At 42.3% G+C, this 18263-nt stretch overlaps 1 protein-coding gene across 1 annotated transcript in view; it reads left to right on the top strand.

Annotated features, from left to right (window-relative positions):
• Positions 1-16546, top strand: part of GATA6 (GATA binding protein 6) — a 30554-nt gene extending 14008 nt beyond the window's left edge. The window contains exon 7 of the mRNA XM_055128412.1: positions 15355-16546. Within this exon, the coding sequence (XP_054984387.1) occupies positions 15355-15522 (168 nt within the window). The 3' untranslated portion in view covers positions 15523-16546. The remainder of the gene's footprint in view (positions 1-15354) is intronic.
• Positions 16547-18263: the final 1717 nt, after the last annotated feature.

Genomic DNA, 18263 nt, shown 5'->3' on the forward strand with positions numbered 1-18263 from the left:
CCCAGGACATCCGAGCTGCTTTCTCAAGTCCTATTTTTAATGGCTTAAACAAACAAAAATTGAGCTTTCAAAAAATTTTTTAACTGGTGCTTAAAATTATATTTGATATTTCTTTCTGTCCTCAGACAAATTCTTTGGTGGTGTTTTCTCTCACAAAGCAAAAAGTTCACAGGGAAAATGCCTTTTAGCCTATGTTACCAAAAAAAAAAAAAAAGTCAAATATACTAACAAGTAAAGTACTTTTTAAAAAACAAAATCTAAGTGTGATTTTTAGTGTCTTCTCAGAACTTTAGGGATGTAATCTGGTAATTTATGGGGAAATTAGAATAGCCACATTATTTAAAAATGTTTATTATATCTTCAGTTCTTAGAAGCATTTATGACAGGGCCTTGGGGACTGTGATCCTTGGAAGGTGGAGTCTGTTTTGTGCCTTGGGTTTTTGTAATGTAAAATGTCAAAGTTGGGCTATTTGCAAGTCCTGAGGTTGCCCTGGAGGGGAGGAGTGGTATAGTAAGGAGGTAGCTGACCTTGTCCTGAGGAAGGACGCTGGAGTCCTTTGACTCCTGTGATAGCTGAGGCCCAGGAGCCCTTCAAAAGTATTGTTCTCTTGTGAGAGGCCAGGGCATCTGAAACGGGGATTTGAGAGTGTAGGTGAGTTGTTCCACAATTTGGCTGCTTCAGGGTGAGCTTTCCACCTGGGAGAGACTTGCTTGCTTCCCTCCATGTGTGAACACGCCCCTGTTCCCACCTTCCCAGGGGTTACCTCTGCTGTTCAGCTCATCAGGGATATTCCTAGTTCTTTCCAGATGAGGCTGTTTCAATCCCATGCCTCTGGGACTCTTTCAGTATTAGGGAGAGCCACTATATGTCCTCGTTCCCTTAGGCCTTGGATGAGACTTTCTCTTTTAAAAAAGAAAAAAGAGTTTTACTTCTTTTTTTGTTTTGGGACCACACCCAGTGGTGCTCAGGCTTACTCATGGTTCTGTCCTCAGGGATCACTCACTGGCGGTGCTATGGGTGGGGGTGGGGTGTGGTGTTGGGGATCAAACCCGGTTGGCAGCATGCAAGGAAGAACTGATCCCAGAACCATCGCTCTGTTCCACTGTGGCAGCTGGGCTGCTAGGAAGAGCTTGGCTGGAGACATTTTCTGTGAGCTGTTCTTGGGAGTGTTTGTGAAAGTTCCTTGTTAACTTAGTTCCCTGTTAACTTAGTAGGTTCTGGCGTGTGCTTGATGCTGGAGAGTAGTTGAGTTTAGGACTACTTAGTGGATTTGGGGAAGTGCTGTCACTGTCACTGTCACTGTTGTCCTGTTGTTCATCGATTTGCTCAAGTGGGCACCAGTAACGTCTCCACTGTGAGACTTGTTACTGTTTTTGGCATATCGAATACATCATGGGTAGCTTGCCAGGCTCTGCCGTGCGGTGGGATACTCTCGGTAGCTTGCCGGGCTCTCCGAGAGGGACGGAGGAATGCTGTAGGTTAAGAAAGTGTTATAGCCACGTATCAAGACCCTATGGGTATTTAGGAGGTCTTTGTTTCACAAGACGCTGGCTGCCCAGCATTCAGGCTGCCGTTGTTGATATGGGCCTGGTCATCGATCTCCAGTGGAAGTTAGTATTGCAGGGTAATCTTAGTTCAGTGTTTCCCTAAGTGAGTGTGTTGGGGGTGGGGTGGAGAGGTGGCTGGGTAGTAGCACAATGGGGTTTTTTTTTTGCTTGCTTCCTTAAAGGTAGCTTTGCAGGGGAGCTCTGTTTAAAATGTTCCCCTGAAAAGGGGGATGGAAGGTCATAAAAGCTGGGAACCTCGGTCCTCGTTTACTAGGGCCGACAATAATGTTCCTACTCCCAGCGACAGCAGAAACTCGGTGCCACACATTCTGCTGTGTAAAAATGTCAGTGGCTCTGGAACTGCCTGTCCGAGTTGGTTTAATGATTCTGAGGTACAGTGAGAAGCAGAAAGTTGTTGCAGGGGCTGTCATTTGATTCTCCCCTGAGACATCAGCTGAAGGACATTTCCAGGGTGCCTTCCTAGCAGGCTTTCTGTCCAGCCCTGAGCAGTTTACGGGGTGGTTCCAGGTCCCTATCAGGGCCTAGCTCCTGAGATGGCCTGGCAGGAATTTGGCAGGTGGGTGGGCTTCCTTCCTGTCCACTCTAGTGCCCAGACCTCCTGGGTTCCTTCCCCAGCAGGATTTCTGGGGCACAGGGTATTGGCCATCAACATTCTTCCAGGACGAGTGTCAAAGTACCATAAAAAAATTTTTAATTTTGTGCTGATCTAAAGCATAATGTCTCTGATCTCTTTGCATGTTTTAATGTGAAGTTCTTCCTAATTTTTTTTATTTGACCCAACCTCTGGGAATAAGAGAGACATCATCAAGGGGTGACTTATATTATGATTCAGTTTCTCTTTGTTGTTGGCTGTGTACGTGCAGTATGTGTGACATAGAAGGTGGAGAGGGACACTTTGTTTCTGGTAGGAATGCCAGGAAGACTAACTAGTGTGACCATCCATGGCAGTAGTGAAATAGCCCCTGTTTTTATCCTTTGGAATTAAAGAAGTGTTTTCAAAGAAATTTTGAAAATTTCTTTGAAAAAGTTTCAAAGAAATTTTTGATGGGTTGTTGATAAATTTTTGTGGTTTTGAATTTAAATCCCACCCTCCCAAATAGTCTTATTCTTGCTTTCTTATGCATATGTATTCATAGGAAAATGTGTGCTTAGTTTATCAATAGACTCTAAATTTTGGCATATTATATTGACAGTGGTGAGAGTATTTTAATCTTATATTTCATTTATTGACTGAGTAAAAAATATTTTATGCTCTTACATTTTTTTCTGTATACATTTATTTTTGTCTATACTTAAATCTAAAATACAGGACTAGCCTATGAAATTCATATATGCGAATGCAGTGTTTCCTCTTAATTTTCTTAAAGATAAGAAATTTAATTTAGTGATGACATTAATATTTAGGAGGGTGTGTGTGTGGGGTGGACCATATTCAGCAGTGCTCAGGGGCAATTCTTGCTTTTATGTGGAGGAGTTTGACGATAAAGACAATCTGATTGAAGAGGCTGTTGGAGCTTAGGCAAAAAATGACTAATTCCTGACTTGAGTCCTCCAGAAGATGATCGAGAACCTAGCATCAGTGGAATTTTTTTTGTATTTTGTCATCATACATGTTCTTTTCTAACATTCATCTCCCTTCCCCATACTTTCTTATGCATGGCTAGTAAACACAGGGAGACAGGAAACTGGCTTTTTATATGCCAGGTATTTTATGTATATTTTCTTTTTTTGGGGGGGGGTCACACCCGGCGATGCACAGGGGTTACTCCTGGTTCTACACTCAGGAATTACTCCTGGTGGTGCTCAGGGGGACCATATGGGATGCTGGGATTCGAACCTGGGTCAGCCGCATGCAAGGCAAACGCCCTACCCGCTGTGCTATCGCTCCAGCCCCGTATATTTTCTTTTTTAATTCCTAATCATGACTTAACATGTGGGGACATTATTTCTATTTTCCTTTTGGAGGAGTGAGACATAAAATGTAAACAACAGGCCCAAGGTTTTGTATCAGGTTAAGAGGTATGGCTTGTATCTGTGGCTACAGTCCCATGTATGTGGTCACTTGTGATGGAGAAAGGAGTCTTCACAAAGAAACATTTCCTTAAAGAAATTTGATAAATCTTTTTTTTTTTTTTCTTTTTGGATCACACCCGGCGATGCACAGGGGTTACTCCTGGCTCTGCACTCAGGAATTACTCCTGGTGGTGCTCAGGGGACTATATGGGATGCTGGGAATCGAACCCGAGTCGACCACGTGCAAGGCAAACGCCCTACCCGCTGTGCTATTGCTCCAGCCCCAGAAATTTGATAAATCTTGATGAGTAGTTTCAACATCTAGTATCAGCCCATTAGCAGAGAAGTGATTTGCTCATAAATATAAGACACATTGTTCATATTTTCCTGTTAATGTTACACTTACTAATAAAATGTATTATAGTAGTGGTAAGCCTTTTTGGGTAATAGAAAAAGTAATTGGTGATTAAATAATGAGAAACGTGATTATTTAAAATAGGTCTTAAAATATTAAGTGTAAGCTTGAAGGACTAGAATTCTTCAAATGTTTTGATTTTTAAAGTCATACATAGCCATGTTAGTGGAAACTTCAGAATGTTTAAATTACCTTGAATTAACTTTTAAATCATTAAAAGAGAATTTCATATCAAGCAAGTATCCAATTTCCCTCAAGGGAATTTATAGTCTAAAGATGCTCTTTTCCAAATGAATAAGCAAGAAAGAGTTAAAAAGTCATTAATCTCCCACAAGGGGCTGTGAGGGTTGCGGTTAGGTATTATTATTGCCTCATTTATAAAGCAGGATCAGAGCGACTCTGTAAGGTCACAAAACAATCCCGTGCTGAAGCCGGGACTGGAACCGATGTCTCCTGCCTCCCCGGCCAGGGCTGTTACCACTCCTGGGAGTTGACCAATCATCACAGTTATTAATATCCCACTTGCCGCTTGCTACAAGCCATGAGCATAAATATTTTGTTGGCATTTTATCTTCATGCTCCCTGTGTGCCAGGCTCCTTTCTTCTTTCACAGCCCCTTCTAATAACTCACGTTCCTGTCTGACCACATTGGCCTTCTTCATGAAGAGTCACACGTCACCCTGGCAGGGATCATTTGAGCCTGTGGAGTTTGCCTATGTTCAAGGCCTTTCCTTTTCTTTAGTTTCTCTCTCTCTCTCTCTCTCTCTCTCTGTATGTGTGTGTAAAAGGATAAGTAAATTAGAAATGCCTTGACTCAAACTAATACTCAATATCTTTGTGTTCATATTTAGTAAACAGTAAAGCTGCATTGTTCTTTAAATAGTGTCCACCCAGTTTATCACAGAACTGTGGTTTATTTAATGAGTGACTCATTATTACAATCTGACAAGACTACTCAATAAAGACTGAATAGCAAAATGGTCTTTCACCTTTTCATATGGTCTAAGGTTAGAAGACTTTATTTCAGAAATTAACTTTTATTTTTTCCTGAATACAAGTTCTTTAGTTTTTTTCCATTTGCCTCATAAGAATACACAACATTGTCACAACATGAAATAATGTTACTGGAAAACATGGCCAAAATAAAAAAAAAAAGTCTGGCTTAGAATGCTCTGAAATGTTATTGCTAAATGAATCTTTGAAGAAAATGAATTCTTTTACTGGAACAAAAGTAATTTATTATGCATTTCATGGGTGTCTGCCAAAAGAGTTACTAGCAATATGAAGATCTAATGGATATGAATTAAATATAATCTGTTAGCTCTGTTCTTGTTTCGATCTGTTAACTTCCTCTGAAATTTTAATAATTCTAAAAAGCATCATCAAAGACAGGTGTTGGCATATGAGATAAGTCAATTCAGCTACCACATCAGGCCTAATAGTTAGAATCTGAAACTAGCTACAAAGTGACTATTTGATTGATTTTGATTTTAGGAAAGATTTTGAAAAATAACAGCAACAGAAAGTGTTATTGATCTCATTTTTTTGTTATGAGTAAACAATTCCAAGTCTGTCTAAGGACATGTAAATGATTTACTTGGTGTATGGCCATATTGGTAGTTGTTATCTGGCAAAACTTTTGTTTTTTGTTTTTTGGGCTACACCCAATAGTTCTAGGGTTACTCTGGCTGAGTGCTGGAGTTCCATGTGGTTACAGGGATTGAACTTGTGCCTACTGCATGCAAAGCCCTTGCGCTTTTCCTTAAGTTCAGTCACTTGGCTCATGGTGAAGCCTGAATAGAGAAGTTTTTTCTGGGGGTTTCTGGATCAACAACTGGAAGAAACAGAATTAGGTGGTCTTATAACTCTGTGCTTAGGATTTGCAACACCTCTTTCATTCTTCACCTGAAGGGGAAAAGTAATTGTTACCTTCTGGTTCTTAGGAGCATTGTGTAGCATAAAGGGGTGATGTTCTTGAAGCCTGAGAGTAGCAACAAATCTTGGAAGATAATAGTGATATGCATTTTTCTCTCTCCCAATAGCGAGGTCTTTTTAATTAGAAATAAATTTTGTGTTGGAAATTGTGTGATAGAGAGCTATTGTGTTAAAGCAACCATACTTTAAATACTTCGTTTTCAGATAACAATGTTTCATTCCATGTGATCTTCCATGTAGATCCTAATGCTATCTTATAAATCCTGCTTGCTTCATACTGTTTTTTGGCAAGGGTTTGGACAATTGTCCTTTGTCCTTAGGAGACCATCATGTGGTGTCTGGAGATGAACCAGGGTAAACTACATGCAAGTCAAGTGCTTTAACCCTTATACTATCTCTCTGGCTCTCATAGCATTTCTTTTAAGTTTAAAAGCTGATATTAAGATGCTTGGCTAGAGAGACAGTACAGGTGATAAGAGTGAGCCTTGTGAGCCTTGCACACAGTTTTTTTTTGTTTTTTTTTTTAAAACTTTTTTATTGAATCACTGAGCGGTAGACCCTTACCGTATGACTGTAATCCAATCCATTCTAATACCCTCTCCTTTCGGGCATGGTAGTTTGCAATATTGATATTAAGAGGTTATCAAGAATATCCCTTAGCTACTTTAAACCCTCAGATCTTGTATAGCTATTATTGTCATAGCAGTTTCTTCTCTATCTTACTGTCAGTCCCCCCACACACTTGTGTTTAGTTCCAACCATTGACCAGTTCTCTTAATCCCTATTTTTCCTGGCCATGGATATTATTCTTCTACTATATATTTTTTCAATACTACGAATAAATGCAGTCATTCTATATCTGTCCCTCCTCTTCTGACTCATTTTACTCTGCATGATACTGTCCATGTCCAAACCCTAGTTCTATCCTCAGCACTAAATGGTTCCCTGAGCACAGAAGATCTTGAACACCAGAGACTGTGAACCAAATCTCCACCCCAACTTTCCCCCTGCAAACCAGAGTAACTGTGCTCATCCAATTTTCTAAAAGGTAGAATTGTAATTCACCAAGTTTTAAATCCTGCCTCTGAATCCTTGAATCACTGTATTTGAAGTCTACGGTGGAAACACTCATTTTGGAAGATAAACTTTCTCTTTTGCATACTTATGATTTAAAGTTTTGGGTCAGGCCCTTCCCCTGCATAAGATAGAAGTTTTTGCTGATAATTTGAGGGAACTCTGACTGTGCCTTTTTCCATCCCACATGCTTGCTGTTGGATTGTGTGTATGGATGTATGGGTCAATTTCCTTCTTTACCTAGAATAGATTGTGTAAAGAATTATTCTTCCTTGGGGCTGGAGCGATAGCACAGCGGGTAGGGCGTTTGCCTTGCATGCGGCCAACCTGGGTTCGAATCCCAGCATCCCATATGGTCCCCTGTGCATCACCAGGTGTGACCCAAAAGGCAAAAAAAAAAAAAAAGAATTATTCTTCCATCCTTTAAAAAAAGACAGCATCCATGGAGATGAATTTAGTCTTTCAAAAAAAGGCAAGGTGGGATTTGGGGGGCCTTGGCAGGGTGACAGGGATAGCTTGCAAGTGTCCAAGTAAGGAATTTGTTAACATAATGTTGCTAAACTTTTACTATAAACCGAGTTAGGTCATCATTAGAAAATGACCATGATTCTTCCTGATGAGAGGAATTCTCTCTTTTATTTCTTTTTTTTTTGGGGGGGGGGATTCTCTTTATTGCTTGCTTTTTCGAGCAGTTATATGTAGAGGTTTTTTCTGTGAATGAGGAAAGGTCCTGGTGGAGGCTGGCCTCCTGTATTTGTGTATCTGCTTCTGTGTCACTTTTTTTTTTTTTTTTTGCTTTTTGGGTCACACCTGGTGATGCACAGGGGTTACTCCTGGCTCTGCACTCAGGAATTAGTCCTGGCAGTGCTCAGGGGACCATATGGGATGCTGGGAATCTGAACCCAGGTTGGTTGCATGCAAGGCAAACACCCTACCCGCAGTGCTATTGCTCTAGCCCCCTGTGTCACCTCTTAAATTTTTACTGAGCCTTTGTGTCTGATCCTGTTACGTCCACTTAAATGAGTCTTGTAGGATAGAAGCTAAGAAGCTCTATCTGCAAACATTTCTCCTTTTTGGGAACATATACGTGATTTAAAATTTCTTTTAAGGAAGTCTACTGGGAAACATTTGCAGTAGAGTCTTTTTTTTTTTTTGCTTTTTTGGGTCACACTCAGCGATGCATAGGGGTTACTCCTGGCTCTGTACTCAGTAATTATTCCTGGCAGTGCTTGGGGGACCATATGGGATGCCAGGAATTAGAACTCAGGTCGGCCACATGCAAGGCAAATGCCCTACTCGCTATGCTACTACTCCAGCCCCCAACATTTGCAGAATTTTAACTGAGAATCTGTAAAGAGCAAAGGAGAGCTTTGGCTGTGAAGGATGGCTGAGGTCCATACCTACATCCCTATTTTTCCTACACGAGAAAAAAAATTTGAAAAAAACTCGACATGCTTGGACACTGAGGAAGGGACAGGTCAAGGGCCCTGGAAGTGGATGGTCTGAATGTGAGCTCAAGAAGGTCATTTCATTCTCAGAGATGCATGTTCCTTCTGAGGAAGAGCCACACTCAGCTCTCAAAATCTCTGGGTTTTACTACTTCAGAATGAGATTGCATTATGGCACTCTGATCAGAGAGTTCTGCTGTTGACTCCTGGTTATGTTTTTTTCCTCAAAAGTGAAATTCACGTTTTTAACTCACAAGCCAGAGAATCTGCATATCCCTTGAGTTGAGACCTTTAAGGGATTTCTTTGCTTTGATCTCTCACCTTTCCAGAACTGCTTAGGGCCATGTCAGAAACAGTCTCTGGGCCACCTATTCTAGGGTATGTGGAGTAAAGGGAAAGAAAGAACTTGATGAAGCGGCTGGGTTTGGGGACGCTGAGGCATCAGATGAGAACCCATGACTTAATAATGAACTCAGACTTCTCCACAGCCAGTGAAGGCTTATTCTCACAGGAAAAAATTTCAGCCATCTCAAGATGAACTGGGCCTACCACTTCAGAGCTGTGGAGATTTTCCATGTCCCAGACTGCAGCAGTCTGAATTGTTCCTGAAGTCATTTATTCCTTCAGGAGAGAGATTTCCAGACCAGCGGCGCTCCCATCTAGTCTGGCCTGCTTTTAGTGCTGGGCCCAAGCTGGGTCTGTTGCTGATAACACATTCTTTCAACAGGAAGTGCCTCCATTTTCAGTTGTCTGTGGGAGGGTGGAGGGCAGATAAGCTGGGAATGGAAACACAGGACAGATTTCTGCCCCACCCTCATATTGCCCTTTGATCAGAGGACCCTGCCTGAGCTCCGGTGGAGAGGAGGAAGGATGTTTCAGTGACTCTGCCCGGCATTCTAAAGCACTTTCCTCTCCTTTGGTTTGCTTCAGGGACATTGGTTGATTTAAGTCAGGTGGCTGCCTTGGCCGTGCTAGGATGGATGTCTGAACGCAAGTCCATTCAGGGATTTTGTTATATGTGGAAAAACATGAACCAGTTGACATCACATACTGAATTTTTAGTCCCTTTTGTTTTTGTAGCTAAGTTGGTAAATACATTTTCTCTGATTCCCCTCTCCACCATTGTGCTGATTTTTACTCAGTACATTTTTTTTCTTTTTGTTTTTTTTTTCTTTTTGGGTCACACCTGGTGATGCACAGGGGTTACTCCTGGCTTTGCATTCAGGAATTACTCCTGGCGGTGCTCAGGGGACCATATGGGATGCTGAGGATCGAACCCGGGTCGGCCGCGTGCAAGGCAAACGCCCTATCCGCTGTGCTATCGCTCCAGCCCCCACTTAGTACATTTTGAATGGCACCAAAAGGAAGGAGAAAGTACTTAAGCTATATAATAGCATGATAATCATTTTTGTCATGTTGTTTCATTTTGAGACATACCCAGCAGTGCTAGGGGCAATTTCCAACTCACCTTCGTGCACTTGAGCCCTAAGCCAGGGTTCTCCAAGAGAGCTGTGCCAATCCTAGACTCTTCACATTTCGTATACCCACCACTGAAGCCTTGTTATATGCCTGGGTGTTTGAACTTACTGGGAACCAGTCTGTGCCTCATGGCCTGAGGGTCACTTTCAGGAGTGTCTGCAGGGGTCCCTTATGACCATCTCCTCTCTGTTAGCCTCTATTCATTCCTCTGGTTTTCTTGTTCTACTTTGGCTCTCCAGGCTTGCTTCCCTTCAAGTGCTGATGTAGACATCACTGTCACTGTCATCCAGTTGATCATCGATTTGTTTGAATGGGCACCAGTAACGTCTCTCATTGAGAGACTTATTGTTACTGTTTTTAGCATATCCAATACGCACAGGTAGCTTTCCAGGCTCTGCCGGCAGGCTCGATACTCTTGGTAGCTTGCCAGACTCTCTGAGAGGGGCGGAGGAATCGAACTCGGGTAGACTCAGTGAAAGGCGAATGCCCAACCACTGTGCTATATCGCTCCAGCCTGATGCAGACATATTCTGGTTAGATTTGACTGTGCCTTTCAATGAGAATATCCAAAGAAAAGTATAGGAGGTAGATACCAGGCCCTCTCAGATGATGTTGTTCCTTAATCCCTTCTTGGGTTCCCTCTAAGTACTATTTGTGTGTGGGGAGGGGCAGTGGGGATGGAGTGGGTCAAGATAGTTTTTATTTATTTATCATTATTTTGCTTTTAAGGTCACAACCAGTGATGCTCTGGGGTTACTCCTGACTCAGTGCTCAGGGGACCATATTGGATGCCAGAGATCCAATTGGGTTGGCCACATGCAAGGCAAATGCCCTACCTGCTGGCCCCCAAAGCAACATAGTATTTATTGAAAGAAATTTACTTAGAAAGATGTGAGGGAAGAGAAAGAAAGGAGTTTGTGTTCAAGGAAGAACATGGCCTTGAAAGAATAAGCAGGCAAGCAAGTAAAGAGACAGAGATACATGTTCAGGAAGGAACACAGGCTTGAAAGAGTAAGCCAATACTTTTGTGTGTGTATGGATGTGTTATAAGTATGACAGAATTTATATTTTGCTTTTTTTTTTCACTTAACATTGCGTTACATTTTCCATTCTCCAACATGATATTATTATTTCTAATAATTGCGTAATAATTTGAGCGGATGTGCCTTGCATCCCTATATTATTTGACATTAGATTATTTCCATGGTTCCCACTATTACAAGTGACCCTGCAATGAGTATCTTATGTGGAACCTTTTCCTTCCTTTATATTCTTTCCTTGGAATACATTTCCAGACGTGAAATTATAGTTAAAGTAGGATATAAAGTTCTCACACTGCTAACTTCTTTTAAAGGCATGCATTAAAATGTAGCCATCCCTTCCCCAACTCCTGCTCCATGCCCCCTGCCCTGTTCCTAATGAATGAGTATTCCTGGGTTGCCACGTCTTATGAGGTTCCTTCAGATCTCATTATTTACCGCTAAGTGAAATTTTTTATTTTTCACTGAGATAAGGAGAGGCTGCTAAAATCTCAGGGCTGAGTGTAATAGAGATGTTACTAGTGCCCGCTCGAGTAGATCGATGAACAATAGATGACAAAGATACAGTGATAATTATCATAAAGCTTTTTAGCATACTATTTCATATTTAGTGTATCTCAGTTTGAAAATAGGGCTTTCCGACCTTGGGTGAGGCAAGTTCTTGTCCTGTTTTTCTGACTCAGAGGCTGCCTTTTGCAGATGAGCAGGCCTTGTTCCAGGAGTTCGGTGCTCCTGTGATCGGGGTCTGCCGGCCTGTCCACTCGTAGCAGGACTCTGACCACCAGAGAGCTTAACTTTTTTTCCTTTTAGTTTAACATTGTTCTCTGAATAAAGAAGGTAATGGGCATTTCAGCAGTTTCCGGGGACTGGTGTTGAGGTGTGAGAAAACTGTTTCAGGTATTCTTTTATGGACCACAACCGAAGGTGCTCAGGGCTTGCTCTGGGATCTCTTCAGGGATCCAGGTGGGGCTCAGGGGTCCTAGGCGTTGCTGGATAGGCTGTGTGCAAGGCCAGTGCCCTACCTGCTGGATTATCTGATTCCTCAAAGTAGCCTTTGACATGGCTTAGAGGAAAAAGGACCAGCCCGCTAATGGACGGTAAAAGGGTTGCAGTGCACTTCGGAGTCTGTAACAAAATGAGCAGTGCCTCCCCAGACTCACCTACTGCCCCCTTTTCAGAAGCAAAATCGAAGTGCCGTTGTCTGGAATAAACTGATAGTGCCCCTCCTTGCTCCTGAGACTACTACAGCCCCGCCTGTAGTTCCTCCCTGCCCCACCCTGCGGCCAGTTCACCTGCTTTGGGAAAGGCGGAGTTAGAGGCAGTTTTCACTTAGCTTTGGGTGAGTTTGGCTCTTTTACCTAAGAATGATGGCTTCTCACCCAGGCTAAAGGATGGAACAGGGAGATTAAATGAGGTCCATGCTCTGGAAGAACACCATGGAGCTTGAGGGAATGATGCGGTGATGGTGACTGATGCTTGAGGAGGAGGCCAGACTTGGCTGAGGAAGCCTGAGTGTGTGAGTGTGGCAAGCCACCAAGCCTATGGTGACGCCTTATTCCATCACCTGTCTCTCAGTTGACTTTGGTTCTGTTTTGTTTGGGGGCCACACTTAGCTGCACTGCTCAGGATTTACTCCTGTGTCTGTCCTCCAGGATCACTTTTGGTGGGGCTCAGGGCATCATATGTATTCCCAGGGACCAAACCCAGGTTGACTGTGGGCAAGGCACATGTTGTCTCTTCTCTCTGGCCTCATAGTAGACCTTTGAGTAGCTTGCTTTTGAGCGTGTGTTTGTCCTGGTTCCTCATGTGGCCTGAGACTACTTCCAGCGGCAGGCCTGTCTCCTGGGGGACATAGTCCCAGTCTCCAGCTCTTGAGAGCTTCACTATGACTTGTGAAAACAGTACTTGTGGTAAAGTCATTTAGTCAATGAAGTTTTAAAAAGAAATAGGCAGAAAACAATACAAAGTTGACAATTTGTTAATCATTTGCAAGAGCGCTTATTCTGTTATTGCTATGATCTGTTTCCTTTAAAATGAAGAATACTGGGGCTGGAGTGATAGCACAGCGGGTAGGGCATTTGCCTTGCACGCGGCCGACCTGGGTTCAAATCCCAGCATCCCATATGGTCCCCTGCCAAGGGTGATTCCTGAGTGCATGAGCCAGGAGTGACCCCTGTGCATTGCTGGGTGTGACCTAAAAAGCAAAAAAAAAAAAAAAAAAAAAAAACCTCCTGTAATTGATTTTTCTTTTATTTATTTCTTTGTGATTAAGTGTGGACCCATGTTTTGTTTGCTTGGAATGGTGATTCTGTAGTTAGTATGGAAGATAATCACCAGATTGGTCAGGTTTTTTGTGGTGCTGGGCCTTACACATGCAAGTATTATGCTGTCCTAGTGTCTCCAGCCCTCTTGTCTCAAATTTGTTTTGCTATCACAATGCCCTCAGCTTAAATTTTAACTTTAATTTATTTGGCACTGGGCCACTCCCGGTGATGCTCAGAGTTGCTCCTAGTTCTGCACTTAGGAATCACTCCTGTCCATGCTTGGGGGAACCATAGAATGCTGGGAATAAAACCTAGGTCAGCTATGTGCAGGGCAAGTGCCTTTCCCACTGTACTATCACTCTGACCCCTCAAAGTAAATCTGTATCATTTTTTGTGGTGTTTTTGTTTTGTTTTGTTTTGTTTGATTTTTATTTTTGAGCCACTTCTGGCTTAGTGCTGGGTTATGGTTTCCAGCAGTACTTGGGGTTGTGCTGTCTGGGCCTCCTGCATTTTGTAAAGCATGCACTTAACCCATTGAGCTATCTCTCTGGCCTCTAAATCTGTTATTTAAAACTGGGTGTGGGGCACTGTTGCTGGATTTTCACAAACCTTCAGTTTTGCTAGAAAGGAAAATTACAACTTAGCTGTGGTCTCAGTTCAGTCTCTTCAGTTAGAAGTTGGGAGAGAGTTTGGAACTGGCAGGTAGAACTCGGTGATTGCCCTTCCTGGACCCTGTCTTCCCCCACCCCACCCCCCACCTGTCCATCATGCAGTTATTGTGAAGATCCAAAACTTTATTTTGCTACCACTGTTAAAGATAAAACTTTGTTTTTGGGTCATACCCTGTGACTGCTTCCAATTCTGTGCTCAGGCCTCACTCCTGGTCATGATTAAGGAACCACAAGGTGTAGGGATCAAACCTGGTCTCGTGTATGCAAAGCATGACCTTAGTCTGTTGAGCTCTTTCCAGCTTTATTGTAGGATGGAGAGACAACTCAGGCTTCATCCAGAGAAAAATGAGACCACATTTGCTCTCATTTACCCCTGTCGTCTTTCCATCTAGTTTAGTCTAAATATGGTACTTTGTGTTTCTCTGAACTGGAACATCAACTGAGTTGTGTAAGTGGATATTTTGAGGATTTAATGGAGTTGTGCATGTGAAAAAGGAATGCTTAAGAAAAAATTCAGGTTCCACTTGAGTTCAGAATCAAATTTCTAGTAACTTATGGAATGGTCTCCTGGAAACTTAGGCTTTGGCGCTTTTAGAAGAGATTAAAAAATGGTCAGGTTTATAAAATGTCAAATGCAGCTATCTTTTCAAACCATGCTCAAAACATCATTATTTTGGTGTGATTTTACTCAATCATATGATGTTTCTGTCTGCCTTTTCTTATTTGAATGGGAAAGAAGGAATTAAACAAGAGAAAGATGACCATTTTATTCTAGAAATAATTGCCATGATTATGATGATGGATGTAAACTGTTAACATTTTCTTGGTAATGTGGTCTCTTTCAAACATGGTCTGTTCTTGGAAAGAATTAGGTAAATGAGGTGGATAGTAAAACCTGTGTATGTGTGGGTTAATTTTCTAAATTTCCATGAAGTCAGTGCTCAAAAATTTCATTTATCAGGCTCTGCTGTACTGTTTAGCTCTCCTTTCTGACTTTGGCGTAATGGTTAAGTCTTGCAGTTATGCTGTTTCTCTCTCTCTCTCTCTCTCTCTCTCTCTCTCTCTCTGTCTCTCTCTCTCTGTGTATTGTGCATACATGCACGGGGCCCTGCATTTTCTCTTTTGAAATGCTTAAATTGTTTGGGCATCAGTAAGGCCTGTTTACCTATGTGGTATGGTTTATTTCACTGTCAGAGATCTGAGGGTTTGTTCCTTTGTACAAATAGGCTTTTCCCAGTCCCTGCTCCTGACTTTTGTCCAGCTGTGCATCTTGTGAGGGTGGAGATGGCCAAGAGTTCTTCCATTATTGGCAGTGGCACTGCCCTGGCCGGCTGGCCTATCTCATTGGCCTCCATGTGTTTGCCTTATGGAACTGTGCCACTGGGCATATTGATAACTGTCTCCTTTTTTCTTCCTTTTCTCTGCCCCCCCCCCCCTTTTGGCCAGGCGGGTGCCTCAGTGATGTCTGCAGCGGGCGAGAACACTAACCCCGAGAACAGTGAGCTCAAGTACTCAGGTCAAGATGGGCTCTACATCGGCGTTAGCCTGGCCTCCCCGGCAGAAGTCACGTCTTCGGTGAGACAGGATTCCTGGTGCGCCCTGGCCTTGGCCTGAGCCCTGCAGGGAGCAGAGACACCACCGGGCCTGCAGGACCTGCTCCGATTTTGCCAACCAGTCCATACTGGTGCCAAGATGCTGACAGAACGTTCCTCTGACACGTGATTTCTGTGCCTTTCTTTTGAAAAATGTATTTCCCAAGAGGCTCGCTCTGCCTTGCCATCTGACTCTGAAGAGGGAGAAGATGGAGTGCCTCCTGGGAAGCCCTGAGGGGTCACCTGCTGCCCACTCTTTGGCCAGCTCCAGCCAGCCTGCGCCACCAGGGGAGTCTATGTGCTGAGCCGCCTCCAAGAACTGGGACTAGAACGGGGACTTGACTGCTAAGGATTATTGCCAGCAATTTAAAAAAAAAAAAGATGTTATGTGTATTGCCCCAAATCATGTACTTTTGCTCAGTTTTTGTTATTCCAGGATTTTCTCATACATTTTCCACGTCCAAATTCCACATACTTTCATGGAGAAGATCATTCTAGGCCATTTGGTCCACACATACCTTTGGAGGCTGAGTTGGTTCCTGAGGTCTTGTCAACCAGCTCTCAAGTTTGCGAGACTGCATTTTAACTCCACACTGTGACTGATGCTTCTCAAAGTTCGCATTATGAGACTGATCGGGAGTCGGTCGGAATTTGTAAACAGGGTAGCAAACAAGATATTTTTCTTCCATGTATACAATAATTTTTTTAAAAAGTGCAATTTGCGTTGCAGCAATCAGTGTTAAATCATTTGCATAAGATTTAACAACATTTTTTATAATGAATGTAGACATTTTAACTTAATGGTACTTAAATAATTTAAAAGAAAAATGTTAACTTAGACATTCTTAGCTTCTCTTACAGCTACATCCCATTTCTATATTTCCAATTGTTAGAGAAAATATTTCAAGAACAAATCTTCTCTCAGGAAAATTGCCTTTATCCATTTGTTAAGAATTTTTATACAAGGACACCAATATCTCCCCTTTATTTGACTGTGGAATATGTGCTGGAAAAATTGCAACAAAACTTTACTACCTAACAGACAACACTTGTAAATACTCTAGACATATGTTCACGATGATGAAGTTTAAGTGTGACCAACCTCTGACAGGTTGGGTCACATTATTTTTTTTAAATGGGATGTCATGGAAACCTATTTCACCAGAGTTTTAAAAATAAAAAGGGTATTGTTTTGTCTTCTGTACAGTGAATTCCTTCCCTTTTACTTCCATTTTAATACTGTATGTGTCTATAGATACTCTGTAAAACAAGAGCATGTTTTTGTTTTTGCAAATTACCTTCCAGATTTCCTAATTCAATTCATTGTCTTTTGGAGTTGCCTATTTTGGCTTATTTGAGGTTGATATGGTTTTAGAGATCGCTTTTAATTTGCATGGTGGAATGCTTTTTAATAAGTGAAAAAGACCCAGTATTCCATCACATAGTCTGAGATTATAAACCTTCTGTTTAGGACCAACGCTAAAAAAAAAAAAAACGGAAAAGTTAAGTGTCTTTGCTTCTGCGTGGAAATGGTTCTAAAGCACAGATATAGAATGGTTTACTTCTACAAAGGGCCATGAAATCTCAAAAGCTCACATCTTAGACTGTAGTCCTCTTACTTACTAGAAGATATAAAGTGATCTAAATAGACTCTTTGTGTTTACTTGGTCATTGGTGGATTTCAGGAAACCAGGAGACCAACAGCACAGAACAGTTGCATTTCACTTTGGCTGCCTGAGGTTGCGGAGTTTGGACTTTTCATGGACTCATTAGATACATTTCAGCATTCACTGCATCTTTCTAGAAAGGGGAATTTTTCCTTTGTGGTGTTGGAAGTCAGACTTTGATATGGGGCATTGGTCTGATCCCCGTTGACATCTGTGTGGCAGACAAGAACAAATGTTAAGACTTTGGAGTCAGACCACTTAGCTTTAAGTCCTTGATTCTACTGTATTTCTCAGAGTGGCTGTGCCCCACCTGTGCTGAAATGATTAAGATGATTAAGAAAGAGGAGGAGGGTTACTTTACTAACCTTGGTTGCAACTATTTTTTTTTTCTCAAATTGTCAAATAAGTATGGGAACCTCCTCAGAGATCTGCGACCATGGGCAACTTTTCTAATGATCATTTCCATCTAGGATTAGTACCATGTTTACAATATTCAGGAAAATAATACATCCCAGCACAGTTCTGACACACAGTATTGCATGTTGATTTTGAAAAGGCTGATGTGAGCTTACCTGGGTGCTTTGTACTCCCTTTGGAGTATCAGAAGTAAATGGTCAGAGAATCTGATATCCCTTGCCTACCTGCACTCCTTGACCAGATCTAGAGAGAATGAAAGGAAGGTTCCCTCCAGCCCCGTGGGTAGCAGAGATGAAGGGAGGGTGCTTGACATGAGCCTCTAGTTTGGGAGATTGTTTTATAGAATAGGACTGGTCCGACAGTGGGAGAAACTATTATGCCTGTTAACTGATTTTTCACCCACACTCCCTTTACTGTTCTCATTACTTTGAGTGCTTCCTGGTATGTTGGGAGCTGTTAGTTACTATGCTTTGGACAATGAATTTTTCTTGTAAGGACTGCCAAGTGATCATTTGTTTCTGAGGGCGACCGCAAAGATTGCTCCTTCCAGTTCTAAGCCACCTCTAGGTTTTACATCTCTCTCCCCCTCCCTCCCCTCTCCTCTCCTCTCTTCTCCCCCCTCTCTCCCCTCCTTTCTCCCTCCCTCTCTCTGCCCTTGCCTTCCCCTTCCTCCCACCAT

This window comes from Sorex araneus, chromosome 2 (genome assembly GCF_027595985.1).
Source record: "Sorex araneus isolate mSorAra2 chromosome 2, mSorAra2.pri, whole genome shotgun sequence".
NCBI lineage: Eukaryota > Metazoa > Chordata > Mammalia > Eulipotyphla > Soricidae > Sorex > Sorex araneus.